The 24,859-nt window shown below is 41.9% G+C and overlaps 1 protein-coding gene across 1 annotated transcript; it reads right to left on the reverse strand.

Annotated features, from left to right (window-relative positions):
* Positions 1–441: 441 nt before the first annotated feature.
* On the reverse strand, positions 442–5,512 carry LOC148538958 (parvalbumin beta-like). Its single transcript, XM_088451862.1, has 5 exons — positions 5,423–5,512; positions 4,572–4,639; positions 3,590–3,719; positions 2,613–2,722; positions 442–902 (listed from the first exon to the last, which is right to left on the reverse strand). Exons 2-5 carry the CDS (start codon positions 4,630–4,632, stop codon positions 877–879), a joined length of 327 nt encoding a protein of 108 aa, XP_088307988.1. The 5' UTR covers positions 4,633–4,639; positions 5,423–5,512; the 3' UTR covers positions 442–876.
* Between the last annotated feature and the right edge of the window lie 19,347 nt (positions 5,513–24,859).

Raw genomic sequence — 24,859 nt, forward strand, 5'->3', positions numbered from 1 at the left:
AGTTCACTATACTTTTGTTTTTCTAAACTTTATTAACAGCTTCAGCTTGACACAACTACAAACCACTTACAGTAGAGGTTGCAATATATATATTAATAATTAGTAGTCTAACAGATATGGATGACAAGAAGATTCCAATAAACAGAAGAATGGGCAGAAATATATGAGCACAAGAGATAGATAGACACACAGACATATATACAGACAGATAGACAGACAGACAGACATACAGACAGACAGACAGACAGACAGACAGACAGACAGACAGATAGATAGATAGATAGATAGATAGATAGATAGATAGATAGATAGATAGATAGATAGATAGATAAAGAGATATAGTGAATGTCTAATTTACAATGACGTATTAAACCCTATATTAGGATTGAAAAGTAGTTGTAACATCTATGTTTTAAAAATACTAAACCACAAGACACAGACTGATTCGAAAATGTCCTTTTAATTGATAGCATTGTCTTTACATCATCCTTGCTGTTTTAAGTTATCCATGAAGACATCAAGACTAGACATCATCAATGTGTGGATTTACAAAAGTTGCAATAGTACAAACAGCTGGAAGTGCATTATCAATGTAAAAAATATATAAATAAATAAGGCATTGTTTTGTCCATGAGCTAAGCTTCTAGTTGTGGGAGCTCAGGATCCTGATGTCGCGTGCTGAAGAGAACATAGTATGGCTCTACTGATAGGGAAGATGGCATTGAATTTTGCTTGTGGGTGTTGGAAAAGAAACCTACCCTCTTTAACGGGGCAAACATTAACTTTGTTAACCAGGTTCCACTAACCCTTCAGTTAAACAGAAATAAAAATGGGGATTAATTTTTTTAAAAACTGTTCTTCCATTAAGAAGTTGCTTTAAGCCTTCAGCAATGCCTGGAATTCTGAAAGTGGATATAAAAAAATCAAATTAATAACGTTTTACCTTTTATATGTCAAAAGAACCAGAATTCATATCAAGAATAATTTAGAGGCAGATAATATTGTGTTCAGTCAAGTTAAACATTTTCTTATATATAATTATTTTATCTACTGAGTAACTATATATATATCTATATATATATATATATACACACAACACGGCAGGCAGCTCCCGAAGGCATGTAGAGAAGTGCAGAATTGAATCAGTCATCAACGTTTTCGGGGTAAAACACCCCTTCTTCAAGATGCAGCAAACCATTTTGTTTGCTGCATCTTGATGAAGGGGTGTGTTACCCCAAAACGTCGATGACTGATTAAATTCTGCACTTCTCTACAAGCCTCCGAGTGCCACCTACTGTGTTGTCTATATGGTGGGGACGTGTTCTCCTCTAACAGGAGGGCACCGGAGCACATCACTTTAGTATACTGAGTGCCGGATCATCGCTGGCTGGTATATATATATATATATATATGTATATATATATGCAAAAGCATTAGATAAAGACAACAGAAAAAATAAAAACATGTATCTGTGGTCATAGCAACAGCACAAGTTGGTAATAGGGGTTAGGGGTTTGCAAATAGCAATGACTTTAGGGAGTTTGCAAATAGCGCTAACTTTAACCTGTCATTTTCATTCTGGCATTTTCAGTTCTTATTTTTTTAACTACTTATGATTTATTTTGGACTTTTTGCTAAACTTATCTCCATTTGCAATGAATGTTTTGTATTACTCTAAGCTGTTTGTCATTCAATAATATACAGAGGTAAATGGAACAGCCAGTGACTTGCAGGCTTCGGCAATTTTGCGGCGAGTCTGCACTAGGCTTTAGAGTAGCAATCATTTAAAAGGCAAATTTATCTTGGTTTTGACCTTTAAATGATTGCCCCTTTAAAACTTAGGCCTAGATTTGCCGGTGCCTGCATGTTGCTGGCTGTTACATTTACCCTACAGAATTAAGAGGGGATTTTTTCTTTTTATAAATAAATATATCTGCAATAAACTAGGTTAGAAGGAAATGTATATATTTAGTATTATGGTCTTGCAAGAGATGTGCCAAACCAAGTGCGTATTATTAATACATCAACATTTAGAAATATAATTTATCAAGACTAGTATAAGGGAGACACTTGGAGTTCTTCAAAACATCACGCCCATGTTAGACCTTGGTTTTTATGTGTGCCCAGCCCATCCCATTGCGTAATTATATATACATAAATTATCAATGGTAGGCAGCCTAAAGCTGTAGGTGCAACAAAAAGAGGGATTTGAAATTCAATTCATTGAAATACTCCACTTTTCTGTATAAATTAGTGGAATTTACCTTATAAAAATATGGTATCTAAGCAATCTTAAAAATGCATTACAAAAATACCCTACTCACTACATGGCAAGGTGGGGTGTGTGTGTGTGTGTGTGGGGGGGGGGGATCCTGGTGATGTGGTCTGTTTTGAGCTTCACTATGCAGGATGAAAGATAGCATTGAGTGCAGATACTGGAAGAGCAACTGCTATTGACAAGTGTGTAGCGCCTATGGGTCTCTCTATCTTCCTGCAATGATGACATTGCCACCATCTGCATCTAAAGTTAGTTGATTTTAAACTGATTTACAGATATTCAAATTATCTAGCAGTGGTAGGGAGAAACAATACACCATATAAAACATATTTACCTTCAACTCCAATTTTGCCGTCACCATCAGAATCACCAGCTGACAGGAACTTTTTGGTCTCACCATCGGTCAGTTCTCTGGCAGAATCCTTGAAGTTCTTCAGGAACAGTCTGAGCATGGTAGGACAGAAGAGAGTGTCAAAAACTCGCTGAGAGACTGCAAAGGACAGTTCTATGGCTGAAACGTTTGAGACTATTCGGGAGATTCATCAAACCATCTAAAGAGGACAAGTTGAGGTGGTGAACATAGCAACCAATCAAATTCCAGTAAATGTTTATCTAGTGCATTCTACACAAAGATAGCTGTAAACTGATTGGATGCTATGGTGAAGACCTCCATTTGCCGTCTTTAGAACCATTGGAGTCTGCAGGTCTGCCAGAAAGACAACTCTGATAACAGCTCAGCTTCCTAATAAAAAACTGTAGCTGAAATAAACATATCTTCTACAACGCTGTGTACTCTCTACATACATGAAACATATAACAATATATGCAATGAAATCCTCATTTTATATCTCCTGATTTTACATTTTTTCCATGATCCCATCATTCCCCAATGGGCCCATTTCCCTGATATTACACCGCCTTTCCTCACAATTCACACCACTGTTTTGAATGACAGCATCATTTTACTTCAGGATGGGGATCTGCTACTGTATTTAATATACTAGTCCCATAGTGCCATACCAGCTTCTGTTTTCAGGCATACTTAATAAATGTAGCAGAATATTTCCAGCCATATAAATAACTATATTGGAAATACCGAATATGTCAGCATCACAATACATGGTACATTGGTACATTACTTCTCATATTATATTTTTATTCAAAGGGGCTCTGACTTCCCTTGAAAATTGATTTGTATTATAAAATGTATTTATTTAAATAACTCACGTCTTTGGCTGTTAAACTCTGCAAATAATTTTAACTCCACCCCCACTGACTTGTATGACTATGGGTGAAGATTCTGCTACTCACTTCAGTTCTGCCTCCTCAATGAAACCACTCTTGTCCTGGTCCAAGATCTCAAAGATCTTCTTGGCATCACCAGACTTTTTGCTCAGGCCAGACTTGGCAAAGAAATCTTTGAAGTTGAAAGAGTCCTTGGCTGAATGAAAACAACAGAGAGGGTCATTACATGGTGGAATATGAGAAAGGACTGGGCAACGGATACTTTCTATTACTGCACAAAACTCTATCTATTAATAAGCACGTTCAAAGAATTTTTGAAGTTATAGTGCAACTAGCTAGAATAAATAATAATTTTCAAGTAATATTTCAGCCTAAGTAGTTAGGTAAGTGCACATTATTTTAACTGCATTTCATTGATGTTTAAAGCATGTTTTAATCAAAATATGAACCAAGTCCAATACCTTGTATTTCTATAGTGCTGGTTATTTTGAGATAGTTGTACTACTGAGGATGTGCTCTGACATTGATTTCCCTTTCGTATTTATATTGCAATTAAAATTGCATGCAGCTAGTCACTCTAATAATGCAGATGAGGTCTTCATATTTATTATCTATTGCATTAATGTTTAGTTTGCACACATTTATAGGTTTTGCATTATTAGTAAATAAGCCTCATTGTCCAGGTTCCTATTGGCAAAGACAGGTATTTACTGCATACTGGTAAAATCTACCCTTCATTTTGAGAAACTGATATTTTTTGTACTTGTTTATATTTTGCATTGAATCTTGCTTACAGTGTCTACAGTATTTTGCAGATAAATGCTATAATTGTTGATTGGTTGCTATAATTTCAGTGCAGCTCAGTGTTTGTCAATAACTCTCATTTTATGGGAAGAAACCCTATAATGTGACTAATTTGCAGTTTTACTTTCCACCACAAGGAGGCACAATTGCTATTAGGTAGTTGACCTACAATGACCTGGACACATTAGTGCACAACAGCAGTGATGGGAGTTAAAGGTATTAAATAGGATGGATGGTACAATACCTTCAGTGCTCTTCAGAGCAGCTGCGACATCAGCGTCATTCAGGATACCAGCAAAAGCCATCTTAGATCTAATAAGAGATAGATGATTTATTACACATTGCCAGAAACCGTAATATTTAATATGAAATGCATGAAGCAGGATATGTTTTACTGAGGTTAGTAAGTATATAAAGTGCTAAGATAATATCTAAAGATGCTGCATATGAGATTTAAAACCCACTATTTAAATTTAACAATTTTTATCATGCAGCCGAAGCCCTACAAAATACTATACGTATCTGTCAGCCTATTAAATAGTGCCAGCATTTAGCTGACCCAATATCTGTATTATTTCATCATAAATATACATGTTCCAACAGCTAAACATAATATATCAGCACATTTATTTTATAGTAAGATCTAGTGCACAGTCTACACCCATGCAACAAGTTATTGGCACAGAGAACATTAATAATAGCTTTAGGAAGCACCCCAAATACAACATAAGACCTCTAGCCCTTGTTTGTATAGGGGTGACTGTTGTGCGAGAAACACTGTCTGAGGAAAAATTCCAGGCTCCTTTTGTGTGGCAAAAATGCCTTAAAAGGTTGGTACATGGAGCAGATGTTGAAAGGTGAATATCGGGGGATTAACTGCAGAGGTTTCGTTGATTGCCGGCCCACGAAAATTATTCCTTTGTATTAACTGTAGTCCAGAAATGATAGCAGACTTTGTTCCAATCTGGTATTTTTCCTTGTTGGTTAATAACAGAAATGATGTCCTATTCATGAAAGTTCTTCTACACTTCCAAGCTGAACCAAGTTAGAATCCCAGAGACTGATAAAGCGGAGAGTATACTGTATGTAACTCACCTTAGGCAATTTTCCAATGGAAGAAATCTTTGACTTGTGCCTACCCACTTATAGGACCCTGCTTATATACCTTTCAAACACCACCCCATACCATATACAGTAGTAAAGGAGACCCTGTCAAAGATAAATTCTTCCTAAGGAGGACTGTAAAACCTGCTGGCTAATGAAGGTTATTTATATTCCATGTGGAATCTAAATGAAGATTTTGTCAACAATCTCACTTCAGAATCTTAAAGGATCATACTTGCTTCACAGCCCTAATTTTACAGGACACAAAATTGCATCTTATAATGCTATGGGTATGTATGTATATATATATATATATATATATATACATATATATATGAATATATATATATATATACATATATATATATATATATATATATATATATACCCATAGCATTATTATTATATATTTGCGATAAACGCTGCGTTTTTTTAAACATACTCAGGCAAGCCTCAGGAGTGTACACAGAAGTATATACAGTAGTATTTTTGATGCTTAAAGGTTACATTTTATTGTCTTCATTGTCTACATTTCATGCAAGTGCTTAACTATATTTTTAGCATTATATATGCAAGTGTACAGGACTGTGGATGGGCTATTTTGCTGCCAGAGTTGGCAACTGAAATTACACTCTTCTCCTCCTTACACATATTTATAAATGTAACATATGTATTAGTGTAATGTGCAATCATATAATATAATGCAGACTTATATTGCCACACGCAGAGTTTATTGAAGTCGAGAGAGCAGTGACCCATAATTAGAAATTGTCCCTAATTTTCCAGGGACAGTCCCAAGTTTTGAAAATCTGCACTTGCCAAATTTGTTGTAACTGGATAGTGATACAGTATGTCTCTATTTAGAATTTTTGACCAACTACACTTCTTATTGTATAGCTCACTAGTGTTATGCTCTGGACTTTCAAAGATGTTCTTTAAAAAAAAAAAAAATAAGGATTAAAAATGCATACAACACACACACATATATATATATATATATATATATATATATTCAATTGTAGCCAAATTTAGTAAATGCATCATGATGGAGAATGTAGTATACACAATTCTGCACAGCCAGCAATAATGCATGGTATGCTTATTTGTGTGTACTCAGCAGCAAGGCGACATAGCTAATTATTTTAAGATATTAGCAAATGTGAATAATGCAAAATAATTGGCGTGGCTAGGGTCAGTAGTAGACAGAGCCAGCCCTAGGCATAGACAAACTAAGCAAATGCCTAGGGGCACCCAAGCCCGCCTAGGGCCGGCATAGGTTTGGGGCAGGCACAGTCGGGGCACCTGCTGCTTGCTGGGCAGAGACTATGGCAGCTGCTACTGTCACTGTGCAGCATCCATGATTGGAGCTCAGCTGACAGCTCCGACCGGGCCCGGCAGCAGCAAACAGTGAGCGGGCAGCGGCGGTTTGCGGGGACAGGCCGCCTAGAGAATGGCTAGTGGTTAGCGCGGGTGCTGTACTGGGAGAGGGGTGATGGGTGCTGTGCTGGGAGAGGGGTGCTGTGTTGGGTGAGGGGTGCTGTGCTGGGTGAGGGGTGCTGTGCTGGGACAGGGGTGCTGGCTGATGTGTGCTGGGCTGTGATCTGTGCTGGGTGAGGGGTTCCGGGAGCGAAGCACAATGGGGAAGGAGCCACAGCACAGTGAGACCATGCCCCATCTGTGAGGCCACACGCTTTTTCAGGATCCTGTGAGGGGGCACCACCCAAAATCTTGCCTAGGGCACTAATTTGGCTAGGACCGGCTTTGGTAGTAGGTGTGGCTATGGTCAGCAGTAGGTGTGGCTAGGGTCAGTAGTAGGTGTGGCTAGTTTCGATGGTGGGTGAGACTAGTATAATAATTAAAATGTTCACAGTTTAAATAGCATTAACTGATAATCAGGAATCAAGACAATACTACGGGAAATATTCCATGTCATCGTGGCAGTCAAGAAATGAACTGGCTTTTACACCCCTGGGACATGTTGAGATTAAGCACTGGGACATCCAGGAGTAAATAGCAGAGAGACAGATGGAGATACGAGTGAGGAGAGAGAGAGGGAGAGGTCAGAGGAGGAGAAGAAGATCTGAGTATCATCAGCATATAGATTACGTTGGAGGCTTAAAGAATTCATGAGCTCACCTGGTTTATTTATCAAGCAGTGAAAAACTTAGTGAAGTGGACCAGTGGTGAAGTTGCCCATGGCAACCAATCAGCTTTGAAGTAAAATTTATCTAGTACAGTCTATAAAATAATAGGTAGGAGCTGATTGGTTGCCATGGGCAACCTTTCCACTGGTCCACTTCACTAAGTTTTTCACTGCTTGATAAATAAACCCCTAGGGGGAATGTATAGAGGGAGAAAATTAGAGGAAATGGAGATAGAACAATCAGAGAGGTAGGAGGACAGCTAGGAGAGGGCAGTATCACGTAGATTAAGGGAGTGAAGGATTTGCAGGAGGAGAGGGTGGTCCACAGTGTCGAAAGCAGCAGAGAGGTTGAGGAGAATAAGTAAAGAGTAGTGGCCCTTGGATTTGGCAGCAAGGAGGTCATTGCTGACTTTCGTGAGAGCAATTTCTGTCGGGTGGAGAGGACGAAAGCCAGACTGAAATGGGTGAAACAGGAAGTGGGAGGAGAGAAAGGCTGTTAGGCGGTTGTAGACAATCTGCTCATGGAGTTTGTAGGCAAATGGGAGGAGAAAAATGGGTCGGTAGTTAGAGAAGGAGGAGCACGTGAGGAAAGAGGGCTATGGGAGGGGAGATTAGGGTTAGGCACTTGGCAAAGGGTTAGGGTTAAGGTTAGGCTATGGAAGAGTAGGTTAGGGTTAGACACTAGGAGGAGGTTAGGGTTGGGCTATGGAAGAGGAGGTGAGGGTTAGGCTGAAATGGTTCAAGCAGGAAGCAGGAGGAGAGAAAGGCTGTAAGGCGGGTTGTAGACAATCCGCTCAAGGAGTTTGGAGGCAAACGGGAGGAGAGAAATGGGTCGGTAGTTAGAGAGAGTATTAGGATTAAGGGCGGTTTTTTTTTAAGAATGGGGAGACAAAGACATGCTTGAATGCAGAGGGCACAGTTGCTGATGAGAGGGAGAGACTGAAGAGATGGGCAAGATGGAGACAGACAACAGGAGAGAGGTTGCAGAGGAGGTGGGAAGGGATAGGGTCAAGGGGGAAGGACCAGACAAGGGCATCTCCAGATACTGGGGAGAGAGAGGTCAGAGTTGGTAGGATGGGCTCGGACAGCAGGAGTAACCATCATCATCAGGTCACAACCGGGGGTCGATACCCATAAGCCATCCCACAGGCGCATTTAATAGATGGACATCTTGAGACACATTGCATCAACATGACCTTACTGTACTCTGGCTACGTCTAGAAATGAAGCCCTATTTGCTTTTTTTGCCATCACAGATCAGGTTTGTACATCTGAAAATTTGTAACACTGTATTTATCAAAATGATACCTTGAGTGTTAATATTGCTATATTTGGTAGATATTGTTGAGATGTAAGGACGAATCAAAAAACTGTTTGAATCTTTCATAGTAACAAAGTTGCCAAAGGGCTGATTTCTATTTTGGGGCTGCCACCACCTGGATACTTTCAATGGTCCAGTGGCAAAAGCAGGATTTCTGCAGAGGGGTTTCCAAATGCTTAATTGTAAAGCAAGTGTGGCCAGTCCATGAAGAGGACATAATCAGCACTTAACCAGCTACAATAAACGTCATACAAAGTTATGAAATAATTCTGACATATACAGGACCAGCGATCACAGTAAGCCATTATATGCGGCAGTAGGGCCTTCCTGCCTGAGCTGAATGTGTTTATTTCAGATGTGGGCTCAATATCAGATCATTTGAGCACGTTTGGAGATCTGGGGGGTGGGGTGGATAGAAAAAGAACCTAGCACTTCCCTGGACATAGATGTACAGATTGGTCTCCTTATGTACTGGATAGTGTATTTTTATACAGTATTAATAATTTACCCTATAGATGATCTATATCAGTGCACCCCTAACACTGCATGTTTTCCAGATCTCCTATTTGGTGCACAAGTATATTCATTACTGCCTGACACATTTTAAAAGATCAACAGGTAGTGATAAATTATTCCATTTGTGACACTGATGGGATCTTAAAAAACATGCAACTTTAGTATTATATGCTATTTATTGTGGTCATCATGGTGTGGGCTAGGGAGAGGGGTTTTCAAGCAACTTTAAACCCCCCACTGTGTTTGCCTATGTGGTCTGATGCACCCTTGTAGTATAATCTAAAGGTGCTTATCCACTTATAGACATACAAACGAGAGCACGATTACGACATTGCAATTGTGCTGTCGTTTGTATGTCTAGTGATGTGCCTGAATGTTCAGTTCACTCGTTCAGTCCAGGCACATCCATCATCCCCGTACATGCTAAACCTGACGGGATCGTCAGGTTGACCAGCATGTACAGGCGATGATAGATGGCAAAAACGACCAGCTGGCACGCGCATCACTGGTCATTTTTATCATTTACATGCCCGATTTGCGGGCGATCTGCTGGGGATTTGTGGGTGATTGCACGATAATGACGTTGTTATTGTGCAATTGCCTGTCAAAATCGCCTAGTGAATACCCGCCATACCAAAAACATGGAAAAAAGGTAGCATTTGGATGCACTGGTCAAATAGATAAAACTTAGCTTTTCTTAATCTAAATTTAAGGTAAAATGGTTCCCCAACAGAAAAAAAACCAGAATCTATAAAATGGCGAAATATTAAAATATAAACAAAATAAACGATAGTATTAAAACAAGTGACAGGGTCTGATGAATATCAAGGGTAAGAGCCAGATTATATACACCCTTGTATTATGCAATATCATAGTTTAAGTAAGAGGGTGAAGTTGTTGTGCCGAAAATATAACGATATAGAATGTAAAATGATCTTTTATGAACTGCAAATGCAATATTTAGATAGTTCAGAACGATCTTGTAACGTAAAATCAATTATATTTAAAGCTAAAACACTGAAACAGCAGATGGCGCTATTTACTACTATATGCCCTAAGTTCCTAACTGTCTGCAGTTTATGGCCCTCATTCAGAGCCACTCGCTATTTGCGGTCATTCGTTCTAAAACAAGGGGTGGCTATTCAAATGAACCGTTCGCTGTTTGCGGTCTGTTCACGCCTCTATGTCTGTACGAGCGAACAAAACTTGCGTTCGTTTTTTGGAAAAATACACCCCCTGTCAGCTCGCATCCTACCTCATGTCCGCTATTTATTAGATTAATCGAGTACATCGACCAGGGTATGAACTGCTCGCTATTCTTGGGGCTGGTGTTTGCTACCACAATTTTGCGAGCAGTTCTGGCTCTAAAATAACCCAGTGACGTGGTCAATGACGCTGCTGTTTTAAATATGCACACCCATAAAACACCCGTTTTGACCTTTAAGCACGCCTGCGATCGGATCTCCACTCCCCGTTTTCAAGCACCTTCCCCTGTTACCACCCACATACGCCTCTTTCTGTCACTCAAATTATCAGGCATTCGCTATTTTGCGACCACATGAATTTCGGCCGCACTGAGTTGTTCGCGCATGCGTATAACGATCCGTACGCATGCGCAGTTGGGCAAACATCGCTCGGAGCGAACGAGCAGCGACTTGCGTCCGGCTCTGAATCAGGGCCTATGTCTGTGACAGGCAGCCCCTGCTGTTTAACATGTTTGTTTTTTTTACAACTTTCTCTGCGCACGTTAACTTGAATGGGGTCATTTGTGAGGATGGAGGGTATTACAGAACTTCAGATTGACCATCTGTTTTTGTAGTTTAATTCAGCAATATAACAAGGTTTTTATCACAATGATGCATCTGCAGACTGGTGGATTTACTAATGTTCAGTTTTGTTTTTAGTGCGATTTGACATTCGATTTCCATTAGATTTTGCCTTTGGATTTTTACCAAAGGCAAAACCGAATGTCAAATTGAACATAAAACCGAATCCCACTCAAATCCCACTCAAAATCGAACATTGGCAAAACATCGGTACTTTTACATAGACCAACATACAAATCCCACATTTACTAATATTCGATTTGAAAAGGAACACCAAATCGATATTCAAATCCCCAAAATAATAGACTTGCTTCATGCTGGCGATATTAGCATGTACAGGTATGAATTACACAGATGCATGCTCAAATCATTGAGGTCAGTGTATGCATCTGTGTGGAAAGTGCTAAACATTTTTTTTAAAATGACGTGGGGTCCCCCCCTAAATGCACAACCAGCACTGGGCTTTTTAGAGCCAGTCCTGGTTGTGTAAATACGGGGGACAAAAGTTGTAGGGGTCCCCCGTATGTTGTACAACCAGCACTGGGCTCAGCGAGCTGGTCCTGGTTTTTGGAAATACGGGGGACAAAAGATGTAGGGATCCCCTGTATTTTCCAAAGCCAGCACCAGACTCTTTCTAGCGGGGGTGTAATGCTGTAGCCAGGGTACCCTTTCACCGGGTCCTCTGGCCAAAGCATTATACCTGACCACTAGTCAGCCAGGGCCGGGGATCCCTGGAGAGGTTGGGATCCCCAATAAAGGGGTTCTCCCTCTCTGGGGCACCCCAGGCCTGGGCTGCTAGCCCGGGGCCATCCCCGGTACCTCTGGCCTGTGGGTGCCGGGTTGATTGTGTGAAAGTGTAGTGTAAAAAATAGATGTAATAATATTGTCTTTTAATGGAGAACTACAGGTCCCAGGAAGCCTCCCCCACTTGGTGAACCACAGGTCCCAGGAAGCCTCCCCCACTTGGTGAACCACAAGTACCAGCATGTGGGGCATTATAGGCCCGCTGGTACATCTAGTTCACCTGCAAAAGAAATATTATAATATACACAAGGCACACACACTGTGAAAATAGAACTTTATTACACTCCCATTCACACTCACACATACTCACCTACAATCCCTGAAAACGTCCTCTTCTCCATGAAAAAGGTGAAGTCCCGAGCCACGGACATAACTACCATTCTCTAAGGACGGTACTTTCCGAATGACAGCACACTGAGCTCAGCCACGGCATTTCTCTTAGAAATGCATGGGCTGAGCGTTTATTGGCTGAGAGAGGTGAGCCTCTGCATCTCTCACCTTAGCTGGCCGATGGCCTGCAGAGTATCCGATGCTGCGTTGGACAACGCAGCTCAGATAAGTAATGCAGCAGGAGGCGTGATGCCTCCTGTGTCTTACCATATTTGCAAGGATCGCAATTGCAAAGCTGTCTGCGTGCCTCCAGTGTGTCTCAAATTAACCCTGTGTATCCGTTACCAGTGTTTCTGTGCAAGTCCGTGTCTGCACCTCCAGTGTGTCCCAAGCCTACATCTGTGTACTCGCTACCCAGATCTCAGTACAAGTCTGTCTCTCCTAGTGTTCAAGTGCCATATCTTTTCAGTTCTCTTTTATCCCTAGTGTTTCCAGTCCTCGCAGTTTTAGTATTTGTTTTGGTCTTCTGCCATTCCCAGGTACCTGTCCAGAAGGTCACGACCTGCTTACTTGGTGCGGCGAAAACCAAATCCCAATTGGAGTGGTCACTGGAGAACTGGAGAAAACCACCAAGTGAGTTAGACTCCGCGCCTCTAGGCAGGTCTAGCCAAACCTGGGTTTGGCCGCAACTAGGAGACCTAGTTACTGTCCCTCCCATCTTTCATCCATCTTTATCCTAATCCCCCGGTTCTCTACCTCAATAGAGGTATCCCAAGTGCCCGGTCGTGACATGATGGCACACTGGGTCTATGCAGAGTCCTCTTTCCTGATGTGCTTTTCCTCAATTAAACCATCATCACCTCCCCTTTGCCAACAACAACACCAATTCTTTGGGTTTGGCCGCCCTGTTGCTTATTTGGGTACTATGATTGCTGCTGCAGAAATAATTCTAAGCCTTGTCCGTGTTCTGCAATGTCAGTGACTTTTTTCTTGTTCTGTTCATACTGTCGCTGTTCACATAATCTCTGTAAGGCGCTGAGGACCCCTTGCGGCGCCATATAAAGGATAATAATAAAAGAAACAGTCCTTAACATTTGCAAAAGGGGACACTTAAATGACCTGACTGCATCAGTTATTATTCGCCTGGACATTGCTTAAAAATATTGCTGTCCTGGCACAATTAAATGATACATTCAGGTGGCATTACAATTTGCGCAATGCAATTTGTGTCAGTGTTATCTTGTGTAAGTCACACTGCAATGACGATTTATAATAAAATATGCCCCATAAAGAAAGAAATATGTTCCCTTCCAATTGCAATTCTACTGGAAACAACCTTTGAAGACTCACTTTGAACTATGGGCCTGATTCAGACCCGGTCGCTATCTGCGTACGCTCGCTAAATGCATATGTAAAATTTTCAAAGTGATGCCACGGGAAGCGATCGCTCGCGAAGGCATAAGCACGCCCACCGTGTCTTAGCGAGCAGTCACTTTGTGTGAGCATACGCCCAATCGCGAAAGCAGAGCCGCCCACCAGCCCACGTCATCTCCTGGAATTGTATAAAAACATTGGTACATCGAGCACCATCGTATGCTAACGCAGTGCTTGTGGGAGCTTTACCCTACCGCAAGCATTGCAAGGAAATCAGTGTAACCAAATGGCAAGTGACCTGTACTATGATGCTGCCTGTTAATTATGCACGCCTCTGAAAATGGCGTTGAAAAATTCAGGCACGTCTGCGTTCGCATCTCCAACCCCCCGTTATTAGTGTCCTGCCCCTGTTACCACCCACAAACGGCCTCTCCTGTCACTCAATACCCTGGGCTGCCTTTGCTGAGCGAGCGAGAGGGTTGCAAACGCAGTGTGTAGTTCGCGCACGCGCAGAATAAAGCGTGCGCATGCGCGTATGCAGAACATCGGGCCGCTTGCATGCGCACAGCGAGAGCGAGCGGCTCTGAATCAGGCCCTATGTGACCAACAAACATGCAAAATTTACACATGTGATAAAGTCCCGATAACCCCTCACTCTCATGATTAATGGAAGATATACATTAAACTAAATCTAGGAATATTTTGTGAGAAGAATGGAAATATTATATTTCCCTCATTTTCAGGTGTTTCCATAAATGTGCAAGGCTGGAGGCAGACTGCTTTATTGTAGGCAAACAAGCCACATAAAAAGCATTGTACGTTTTACTATTCTAAATGACCCTTGTTGCTATTTTATAAGAAAGTTCTTCTTAGGGGTCTAATTATCATTAAATATTTGCAGCAACATCAGTTTTCGGGGGATACCCATAAATATTAAGGGCCTTATTCAATTAGTTTCATCTCTGCAAAAAAGTTCCGCCTACCCGACTTTTCGCCTACATTGCGTGTTTTGGCGCAAAAACTTATCGTGTGCGTCCACGCTTTTCGCCCTATTCAATTACTAACCAGGCGAAAACGGCAAGCGGTGAATGTAATACAGGTGAAAAGTACTGTCAGAATAGGGGAAATCAGTTTGAACCCCTCAAAAAGATGCACTAACATTGGGGATCAATATAGAAGTGTTCCAATAGCCCTAATAAAACTCTATGGGGTACTGAAGTTGTTTAAAATGCTTGTTATTAGCGTCCTTGTAAATGTGGTGAATGGAATTATGCAGTATTTTTTGGTGAAAAAAAGTAGTCGAGTCAAATTTGGAAGAATGGAATTATGCAGTATTTTTTGGTGAAAAAAAGTAGTCGAGTCAAATTTGGGGTACTTGAAAACGGGTGCTACCATCTTTTAAATTCTCTAAAGTGAGGTTTAAAAAAAAAACGTGAAAAACGCACCTGCAATCCTAAAACACCTGACCCACCCTTGTAGACCCCTAAGAAGGCTATTTCGCTAGTTTTTAAGCTTGTCCTCCCACTTTGTACTTTTTCGCCCCCAAAATGAAAGTACTTTTTTGGGGTGTTCTTTAGTTTTTTTCCCGGATTTGTAGACACAGTTATCCATTGGAGGCTGTCCAAAGGGTTCTGAGTGCTTTCCCCATGTTTGCACCCCAAAATGAACTTCTTTTCTCCTGCTATTCTTAGGCAAATCTTTTTTGCCTATTACGTTGCATAGACTTTCCGCGTAGGAGAAAACCGTCCGGAACTGATTTTGGAGATAAGTTCCGACCACGCGGAAAGCCGCGATCGACGATACTTTTTAGCGTAAAGTGGCTCTTCGCTTCTAATTGAATATGGCCCCAAGTATCCCCTGAATTTACCATGAAGGCCCAGAAGACTCTCCATTTCCGACAGCAGCCGCAACCGCTATAGTTTTCTAAGGGGATTGCGATGCTGTCAGATTTACCAAGTGGGCTACACATCACAAAAATTACCGGGAGAGGGTCCCCAGCAATGGCCACCGCACATGCCTGGTCAGTAAGCCGCCACACATGCATGGCCATCTGACTGCGCATGTCCCGAAAGAGGAGTGAAGAGTAAAGCGAAGTAATGCGGTCACTTCACTCCAAGCACACCGCCTTTCGGAGCTGCTGTCCCTGCATGTGCTAATTTATACACTCCGGCATTATAATCGCATCCTGCAATGCGATTCCGGAAGCTAATATCGCGCCCAGGTCGCATTGAATATGTGATTATTGATAAATGGGTCTTTTAATGAGCAGCAAGTCTGCTATGGAGCCTAGAGGATCAGAGTGCAGGTGATGTGGATTGTCCTTCCCACTTACAACTGACAAAGTATATACTAAAACATTAGGGCAAATTAGAAATGCAGCAAGTCTAGTGTGCTTTCTCATGTAAGAAGTGAACCTTCAGCTGGGACTTCAAAGCTGTTGTGGAACTTGTCTGGCAGATCTTCCGGATTCCGGAGGTAGGGAGCAGTAGTAGAACTGAGCTCACGTGGATTTGATTTATGTTTGTTGATGGGTGATCTGTAATATGTTTCTTTGGATAGTCTGAGAGCCGAATAAAAGTATGACATGCTAAATACACTGTATTATGGGGAAAAGATTCTGCATTTATCCAGAGATGTTCTGTCAAGTGAGCACAGACATGAACAATATATCATACAGTACTTGCCACTCTCCCTGATTATCAGGGAGTCTCCCTGAAATAGTAGCAATCTCCCTGACTCCCTGAAGAGTCTAGCAATTTCCTTGATTGTACCTTACCCCCATTATGAAGCTGTTATATAAAAGAAAACAGAGATATATACATGCAAATGGGATAATTAGTATAATTTCCCTGCATTGGTTATAATAAGGCACAATGATCCCTATGGTTACATGCATTTTCTGAAAAGTATCATCAACAAGTAGATCTTACTAACTGCTTTGGGGCTCGTTTACATTTGGATGTAAGTCATGACACGCCTCTCACATGTAGCAGTACACGCCCACTTTACCTCCGCGCTCATAGGTGCTGCTTTCACAATCTCCTGAAATGCTTTTTCAAAAGTAGGCAAGTATGCAATATATGTTTCTTATTAAGCTAAGGATTGGTGATTTTAGCATTGAAAGCACTTCTCTTATAGCTGGGGAGTTTTGCTGTGATATGCTGTGTGTATGCTGCATTATATAATAGGTAGCTATTTAATAAAACAAATCTGTGTATTAATAAATTCACTCATGTGTAGCAATGCAAGGGATGCAAATACATTTATTGTTTTGCATGCAGGGTAAATACTGCTTTTGCATGCAGCCCACAAACAGTGCACAGCTTTTTACACTTCAACTTAGATTTAAGGGCCTAATTCAGACCCGGTCGCAAGCGCTGAGCGCTCGCAACCGGGTCGATGGTGGCCCAGAGTGCATGCGCACGACGGAGCCGGTAAATCAGTGACGGGCAATCCGTCACTCCGGGTCTCGCACCAAAGGGGACGTGCTGTCGATGTTGAGTGACAGCACGCCCCCTTTGGTGGGCGTCACGGGGGGGTGGCTGCCCAGACGGAGGCTTCCCCATGAGAACGCCTACCGTCTGGGGGCTGCCCCACTGACATCACAAGTGATGTCAGTGGGAGTGCTCTCGGCTCTGTTTGAGCCGAAAGCTCCCTGGGGCTTGCGGCCACGAGACCCTACCACAAGGGTCTCGTCGCAAGCCCGATGGTTGCGATGGTCTTGACCTTCGCGACCCTCATCATGGCCGCTCGCTATAGCTGTGGGTGGTCACCCACAGCTATGCGAGCGGCCAGGAGGCCGTTCTAAAAAAAAAAAAAGACTGGCCCTGCTTCAGAACGAGCGGCTCTGAATCAGGTCCTGAGTTTGGATACATCACTCTTAAGGCGGGTATCCAGTAGCCGATTAAAATGAGTGATTGAACGATAACGATATCGTTCAATCGTTCATTAATCGTTCACAAATCGGGCACGAAAATGTAGAAAACGACCAGCGATGCGTGCTCCTGCTGGTCGTTTTCAACATCAATCATCGTCTGAACATGCTGGTCAATCTGCCGATAACGACAGATTGACCATGTTCAGGGATGAGGGAGGGTGTCTGCACTGAACGACATATTGTACAGTGTAGGCACTGCAGGGGAAGAGGAATGACTGTACGATTACAATGTATTTCCGCACATTTTAACTCCAGTGCAGCATGGTTTTTAGTTACCAAGAATCAGTCCACAGTGTGTAATTGTGCACCTGCAGCTGCAGTTTCCAAAAAGAGAGGTAACAGGTGCATTTTAGTCACTGGACAACAATTTCCTTCATGTCTCAACAAGTTTGCTGTTTGTGCCTATTTCCCAACATACCAGTAGGTGGCGCTCTTGGGAGACAATTCAAAAGGAATAGATGCTCATTTGTCAGGTTTAACCCTTGGACTTGATCCATGAAGACATGTTGGAGATTATGCAGATTTGAATGGTTTTATATTACCTCTTTACTCACAGGTAAAGAGGTGTAACTGGGTGCTAATGAGGCCCTTGCATGTAGGCTAACCTCAGAGAGCGTATGCAAAATTACCACTGCTTAGCTTACAGATCCATATTTTGAAGCAAAGATAGGGCTGGTGAAAGTGTGTACTAATAACAAAGATGGCTGTTAAGGGTATGGAGATGACCCTGATGAGTACAACGCAGCTTATGGCGCTGAAAATACGTATTTAGTTCTGTGTGCACAATGCAGGATCATTTACACCGGACTTGAGTTACTTCTACATCAGCCCCTTTATGAGCCAGTCAGTGGAAAAGATGTCATATAAACATCATGCTAAAAGTGGAAAACTGCTTTAAACACACAATACATTATTTTCACTTTAATGTACGCAAAGAGCACATATTAATATCATATTAGGTATATCACTATATAGTGTTCGTTTCATATTAACATCATTGAATATTTGTGGCATATCTCACGAAAGCATCCACTTCGGGGGATACCTGCAAATATTAAGGGCCCCCTGAATGTATATATTTGCCACGGTCCCTCCAATTCAGTCCGCACCTGCATCCTCCATAGGTTTCTGTGAGGGCTGCAAAATTGTCAGATTTACCAAGCGCTATCCGGAGTTTAGCCCTGGCAGGTAACGCCATCTGCAGATGGCATCAACTGCTGTAGCCTATGGGCAACATTTTGCAAAACTTACTGGGAGAGGGTTCCTCCATAACCTTCCCCGGCAATGATCGTCGCACATGCGTGGTCAGCAGGGCCGGTTCTAGACATTGTGGAGCTCAGGGCGAAAGTTCACAGTTGCCCCCCCCCCCCCAAAAAAAAACCCACCAACTTTTTGTAGATGACTTTCCTCTGCACGCGCTGAAAGCACACGCGCTTCCGGAAAGGGAGCGTGTCCTTGCAGAACACCCCCAATTCATCAAACTGTGGGGCGTGCCCAGCACGCATGAAGGTGCTGGGCTTCCCCCAAGCTCTCTCCTCGTGGCGAATAATTGCTATGTGCAGTAATGCGCCTTACACAGTAATGCCCTTTATAAATACATTATGCCACATGCAGTAATGCCCTTTATAATACAGTATCCCCAATTCAAATTACGCCACACATTAGTCCCTTATTCATGTTATGACACACAGTGGTGCCCCCTTTACACAATGCCGAAATTAGTGCCCCTTATACACAAGGCCCACAGTACTGAGTAGTAGTGCCCCTAATACAATGGCCACAGTAGTAGTGCCCCCTATAGTAGTGCCCACGTTAGTAGTGCCCCAGTAATAATGTCCCCTTTAGTAGTGCCCACAGTAGGAATGCCCGCTATAGTAGTGCCCAAAGTTGGAATGCCCCCTTTAGTAGTGCCCCCAGTAGTAATGCCCCCTTATAGGCATGCCCCAGTAGTAATGTCCCCTTATAGACATGCCCCCAGTAGTAATGCCCCCTTATAGACATGCCCCCAGTAGAAATGCCCCCTTATAGACATGCTCCCAGTAGTAATGCCCCCTTATAGACATGCTCCCAGTAGTAATGCCCCCCTATAGACATGCCCACAGTAGTAATGCAAATATTAAGGGCCCCCTGAATGTATATATTTGCCCAGGTCCCTCCAATTCCGTCAGCACCTGCATCCTCCATAGGTTTCTGTGAGGGCTGCAAAATTGTCAGATTTACCAAGCGCTATCCGGAGTTTAGCCCTGGCAGGTAACGCCATCTGTAATGCCCCCTTATAGACATGCCCCCAGTAGAAATGCCCCCTTATAGACATGCCCCCAGTAGAAATGCCCCCTTATAGACATGCCCCCAGTAGTAATGCCCCCAGTAGTAATGCCCCTGTATAGACATGCTCCCAGTAGTAATGCCCCCTATAGACATGCCCCCAGTAGTAATGCCCCCTGTAGTAATGCCCCTTATAGACATGCCCCCAGTAGTAATACCCCTTATAGTCCGACCACGCCTCGTCCACGGATCTATGGGTGAGACGTCATGACATCCCTCCCATAGTGCTCTATGCGGGAGCCGGAGCTCTGGAGTGAGCTTCGGCTGCCTTTGCAGGGAGGGAGCCGGGTGCCCGCTGATAACAAATATCAGTGGGCGCCCGGCAACGCAGGGGGGACCAGCGCTCAGGGCCTGATTCAGCTCAGATGGCTATTCTGCTAATGGGCGCCCAACACAGTTGCTAATATCAGCGGTGATATGCAAATGTTTGCATTCGCATTGCGATCGCAGCCTAATATAAGGACGCCCACTTCCCCTTACTCACGTATGTATGCTTTGGCAGCATAGCAAAATAATCGGTAACATCTGGTAACATCGGACCTATACGCACAGTTAAGTCAGGTCAGACCTCACTCTGGAATTGCTAACTTCAGCGCACGCTATGAGGCCTCAGGCTCTTTCTGGTATCGCAGTGGATAATTTATGCACGACCCTGCAATGGAGTTGAAACGCACTGGCATGCCTGCGTTTGTCCGACCACCCCCCGTCACCACCCACAAACGTCACTTCCTGTCAATCACTCTGCTATGGGTCTGCGTAGCCTCTGCGATGTATACGCATGCGCAGGACACAATCGGCCTGTTGTGTGCGTATAAGGAACTGCCTTCCTTGCTGAATCAGGCCCTTTGTCCTTGCATTTGGCTGGAATGTAATTTGTTATTGCCAGGAATAGCGGTGATAACAAATTACAATTATGGGGTCTAAAATCCAAAAATTTATAAATGTGCCCCTTAAAGTATATGCAGTGCAGAATAGGCTCTATTATGGTGTTTGCAGTTTAGGAATACTGAGCCTGATTCAGAGCCGGACGCTTTGAACGAGCGCCCGTTCTGAATCAGGGCGTTTTTTTTGGAGCGTCCTCCTGGACGCTCGCATAGCTGTGGGTTACCACACACAGCTTATGCGAGCGTCCATGATGATGGTCGCAATGGTCACTAGTGATGTCAGTGGGGCCGGACCCAGACGGTAGGCATTCCCATGGGAACGCCTCCGTCTGGGCAGACACGCCCCCCGGCACGCCCACCAAAGGGGGCGTGCTGTCATGCAACATCGACAGCACGCCCCCCTTTGGTGCGAGACCCGGAGCGACAGCTTGGCTGTCGCTATCTGGGTCTCGCGCATGCGCATGATGGAGCTCCCTCCGTCGTGCGCATGCGCACTAGGGCACCATCGACCTGCTTGCGAGCGCTTGCGAGCGCTTGCGAGCGGGTCTGAATTAGGCCCACTGTGCATAATTATTGTGCACATATTTACTGCACTGTCAGAAAACCAGCATATTGAGTGATACAAAGAGTTAAGTGATAGTAGCTGAGTTATTAATGGCTAATTTACTTTTAAGCTTACATAAGGTATCTGATTTGCAGCACAAGCAGAGTCTAGGGTTGTACTCTTGTCAGTAAGAAGTTTTTCTACTTTTGGCATTTCATCACAGCTATCTGACCTCACATCTGCTGAGGGATTTCCCTGGAGAAGCACTTAGTATAAATACCCTGTGCTTGCCAATGAGTTTCACACAACCTTTTACAGCGTCTTCCAGCCTTATAAATATATTGCACTAGTCTTTTGTCATTCAGGGCACTCCAGAATTTTATTATGTGTTAATAATATATGCAAAAGGAGTGTACTTTGTGATGATAAATTTGTCTATTTATATTAACGTTTAATTATTTACAGTATATATACTATCGCTATTTCTATTTCTTGGTCAAATCAAAGCACTGCACAGCCTGAATTATACTGAATAACTTGTATTTTCCTAATTAGCATAACTGCTTTGTAGACATTGTTGAATTCATACAGATATGGACAGTGAGAATACTGCAGACTTTTAAAGAAATAACTGACATGCAATGCTTTACAATTTAAGCTTTTTTTGAAAAGTCTTATATCAGCAACGTTTTAGAAAGTTGTTCACATTTCAAATATGATATTAAGAAAAGTTTGGGCTTATTTATACATCTTTCACACCGAGTGTGGCCCAGGGGAAAAACCCAGGTCGTTTTTTGGTGTGAAAGGGTCTACTCTGTTTAAGTGCTCCAGCCCCAAGATCCTGGTCTTGGATAAATAAACAATATATAGAATCTAGTAAATGCGCAGGAAGCTGCAGGTGGACAATGTAGAGTGTGGATCACCAACCACACTCAGATCACCAACCCAAAAATCAGATAAATAAAAACAAGAAACAATGTCATCACTTGCGCTCCCAAAAGAACGATTTCAATTGCTATATGGTTCTTACGTTGCTGGATGTTAATCAAATGGTAATTATTTTTCTCCAAAATGTGTCCTCACATTTGTTTTAAAAAATAAGAAAAAGGGAGAAGATAAAACTTGTTTTCAGAGATATCATTCCTATGACGGGTATTCTTGCATAAAGCAATTATTCATATAAATAAGTGTCAATATTTTGTACCGTACTCACACTGGTTAAGTACGAGTTGCACCTATAAAAGTATCTATATGGATATTTTGCATGGGCCTCAGGCTAACAATATCACCGGAGTGGTTTCTGCGTGGCTTGTGACAACGAATTTCCAAATATTGCCCAATGTTAGAATTGGATATGAAGAGGTACAAAACAGAAGAAAAGATCGTGTAATGTATTCGGCACCAAGATAGTACTATCACTTCTAGCTGCGTCTACACTACATAAAATTTTCATCTATCACCCTATAATTCAACAATCCAATGATGTACCGTACTCACTAAATAGTGATGTACGTCAAATTCATATAGGTATCTTTATATCCTCCATGGAATATCATGTATCAACAAGTCACTAGTTATCTTCCTGTACGAAAAATCAACTGACGTACCGTACTGACACAGTGGAGATGTACGTCACACTCATAAAGCTATCTTTTACTTCACCAACAGTATATTACGTTTCACAAGTCACACAGAAAAAGACATAAAAACATCCAGAGTAGGCGAAACCAAACTCACAGTTTCAATCAAGTAGTAGTTCTCATAAAGGTTTCTTTCCTCCTTTGTTTTAGTTCAAACTTCAAAGTATTTCCTTGCCCCCGTGATGAAGGGATATATAACAAGGAAATAGAGTAGTCTGTCAATATCTCAACACACAACCCAAAGCCGCATGGTGTGACATAAGTTTTATTCCATAAAATAGTACAAAAAGTTCCAAAGTAAAAATAAAAAAAAATCTATATAGCAGCTGGAATCCAATAGGAAAAAGGGACATTCAAGTAAAAAATAGGTACATAACCTGAAAGTAGGTGTAGTCCGGATCTGCCACCCTTACAGGATCTATTCTTGATGAAAGTCCCTATGTTCCAAGAGTTTCTTTAGAGTCCACAGCCTCACCAAGCAAAGCATAAAATTGGAAAAAAATTGGAGAATACCCCTCTGCGCTTTTTATATTATAATACCACTTATCATAATTATGAAGTGTCCTGATTTGTGTGGGCTAAATTTCTTCGCAATAGATGTTTTTTACAATGAGTAAGAGGTATTTACTCTGATGGTGATAAACATGTAAAGATATAAAACACAAGCAATCTAGTGTAGACAAATCCAAACCGGTGTCTTAATATATATCATGCATGTAATCAACATAATCATGTGATTTTATGAAGACCATAAATTTCCAAATGTATATAATGACTCGTGACCGATTGTCACAGTACAACAAAGAGAAAGTTCCATATGGAATAAAAAGAATTTTTAATGGAACATAATCCAAGTGATAAAGTCCAAATGTGAATACAGATCAAATATTCACAGCTGATACATCCAAAAAATATAATGGTGAGGGTGGCTTCCTACCAGAATCCAGTGAATATGGTGCATGTAGAAATTTAATGAACGCATGCCGCATCCAACGGAAGTGACGCTGACGCTCTCTCCGTGAACCGGACATGTGTTCATGGGATGTGAACTAATGGGCCCACCGGAACATAGACCTGAAATGGTTGCACACCGCGCTGGACGACGAAAGTTGGGCAGGGGTCTCATTACTGGACATGAATCTGTAATGACTAAATAAGGAGACAGACAAATGCTGCCCTCTCGAGGCTCTTCCACATATTCCCAATAAAATACATTACAGAATAAATATATAAGACATTGCAAATAAGATATCACCCAATATTATGACCATACATAAAGGAAACAATATGAAATGAAAAATAATATAAAATATGATAAAACATACATGTGCACCTATTGATTCCATAAAAACTCCTGTATATAATCAACAATATATATATATATATATATATATATATATACATATGTGTACTGCGTCACAAAAACAAATATCTATAAAAACCACTTGGTTTCAAAATCCAGGTTTAATCCACCTGGATGCACAGTCCCTAAATGAAAGATGGATTTCATCTCAGTTCTAGGTAAACTTCTTCAATATCGTTCTTTCTCCACTTGCACTCAACCTTTTGGATTCCGCTAAAGGAAATAAGATGTGTGACATCACAACCATGGGTGGTACTAAAATGTGTAGGCACATTATGCGTAGTGAGACCCTTCTTTATATTTTGTAGATGCTCTGACATCCTTTCTTTTAATTTCCTACTAGTTCTGCCAAAGTATTGTTTTTTGCAGGAACATTCTAGTAAATATACCACATTTTTACTATGGCATGTAATAAATGTTT

The sequence above is a fragment of the Taudactylus pleione genome, unplaced genomic scaffold (genome assembly GCF_031769625.1).
Source record: "Taudactylus pleione unplaced genomic scaffold, aTauple2 ptg000032l, whole genome shotgun sequence".
Classification (NCBI taxonomy): Eukaryota; Metazoa; Chordata; class Amphibia; order Anura; family Myobatrachidae; genus Taudactylus; species Taudactylus pleione.

Coding starts and splice junctions, on each gene's coding strand:
- LOC148538958 (XM_088451862.1), bottom strand. CDS start 4,632: ATGGCTTTTGCTGGTATCCTGAATGACGCTGATGTCGCAGCTGCTCTG. Junction 3,720..4,571: donor TGCTCTGAAGAGCACTGAAG/GTATTGTACCAT, acceptor GTTTTCATTCAG/CCAAGGACTCTTTCAACTTC. Junction 903..2,612: donor CGGCAAAATTGGAGTTGAAG/GTAAATATGTTT, acceptor ATCCACTTTCAG/AATTCCAGGCATTGCTGAAG.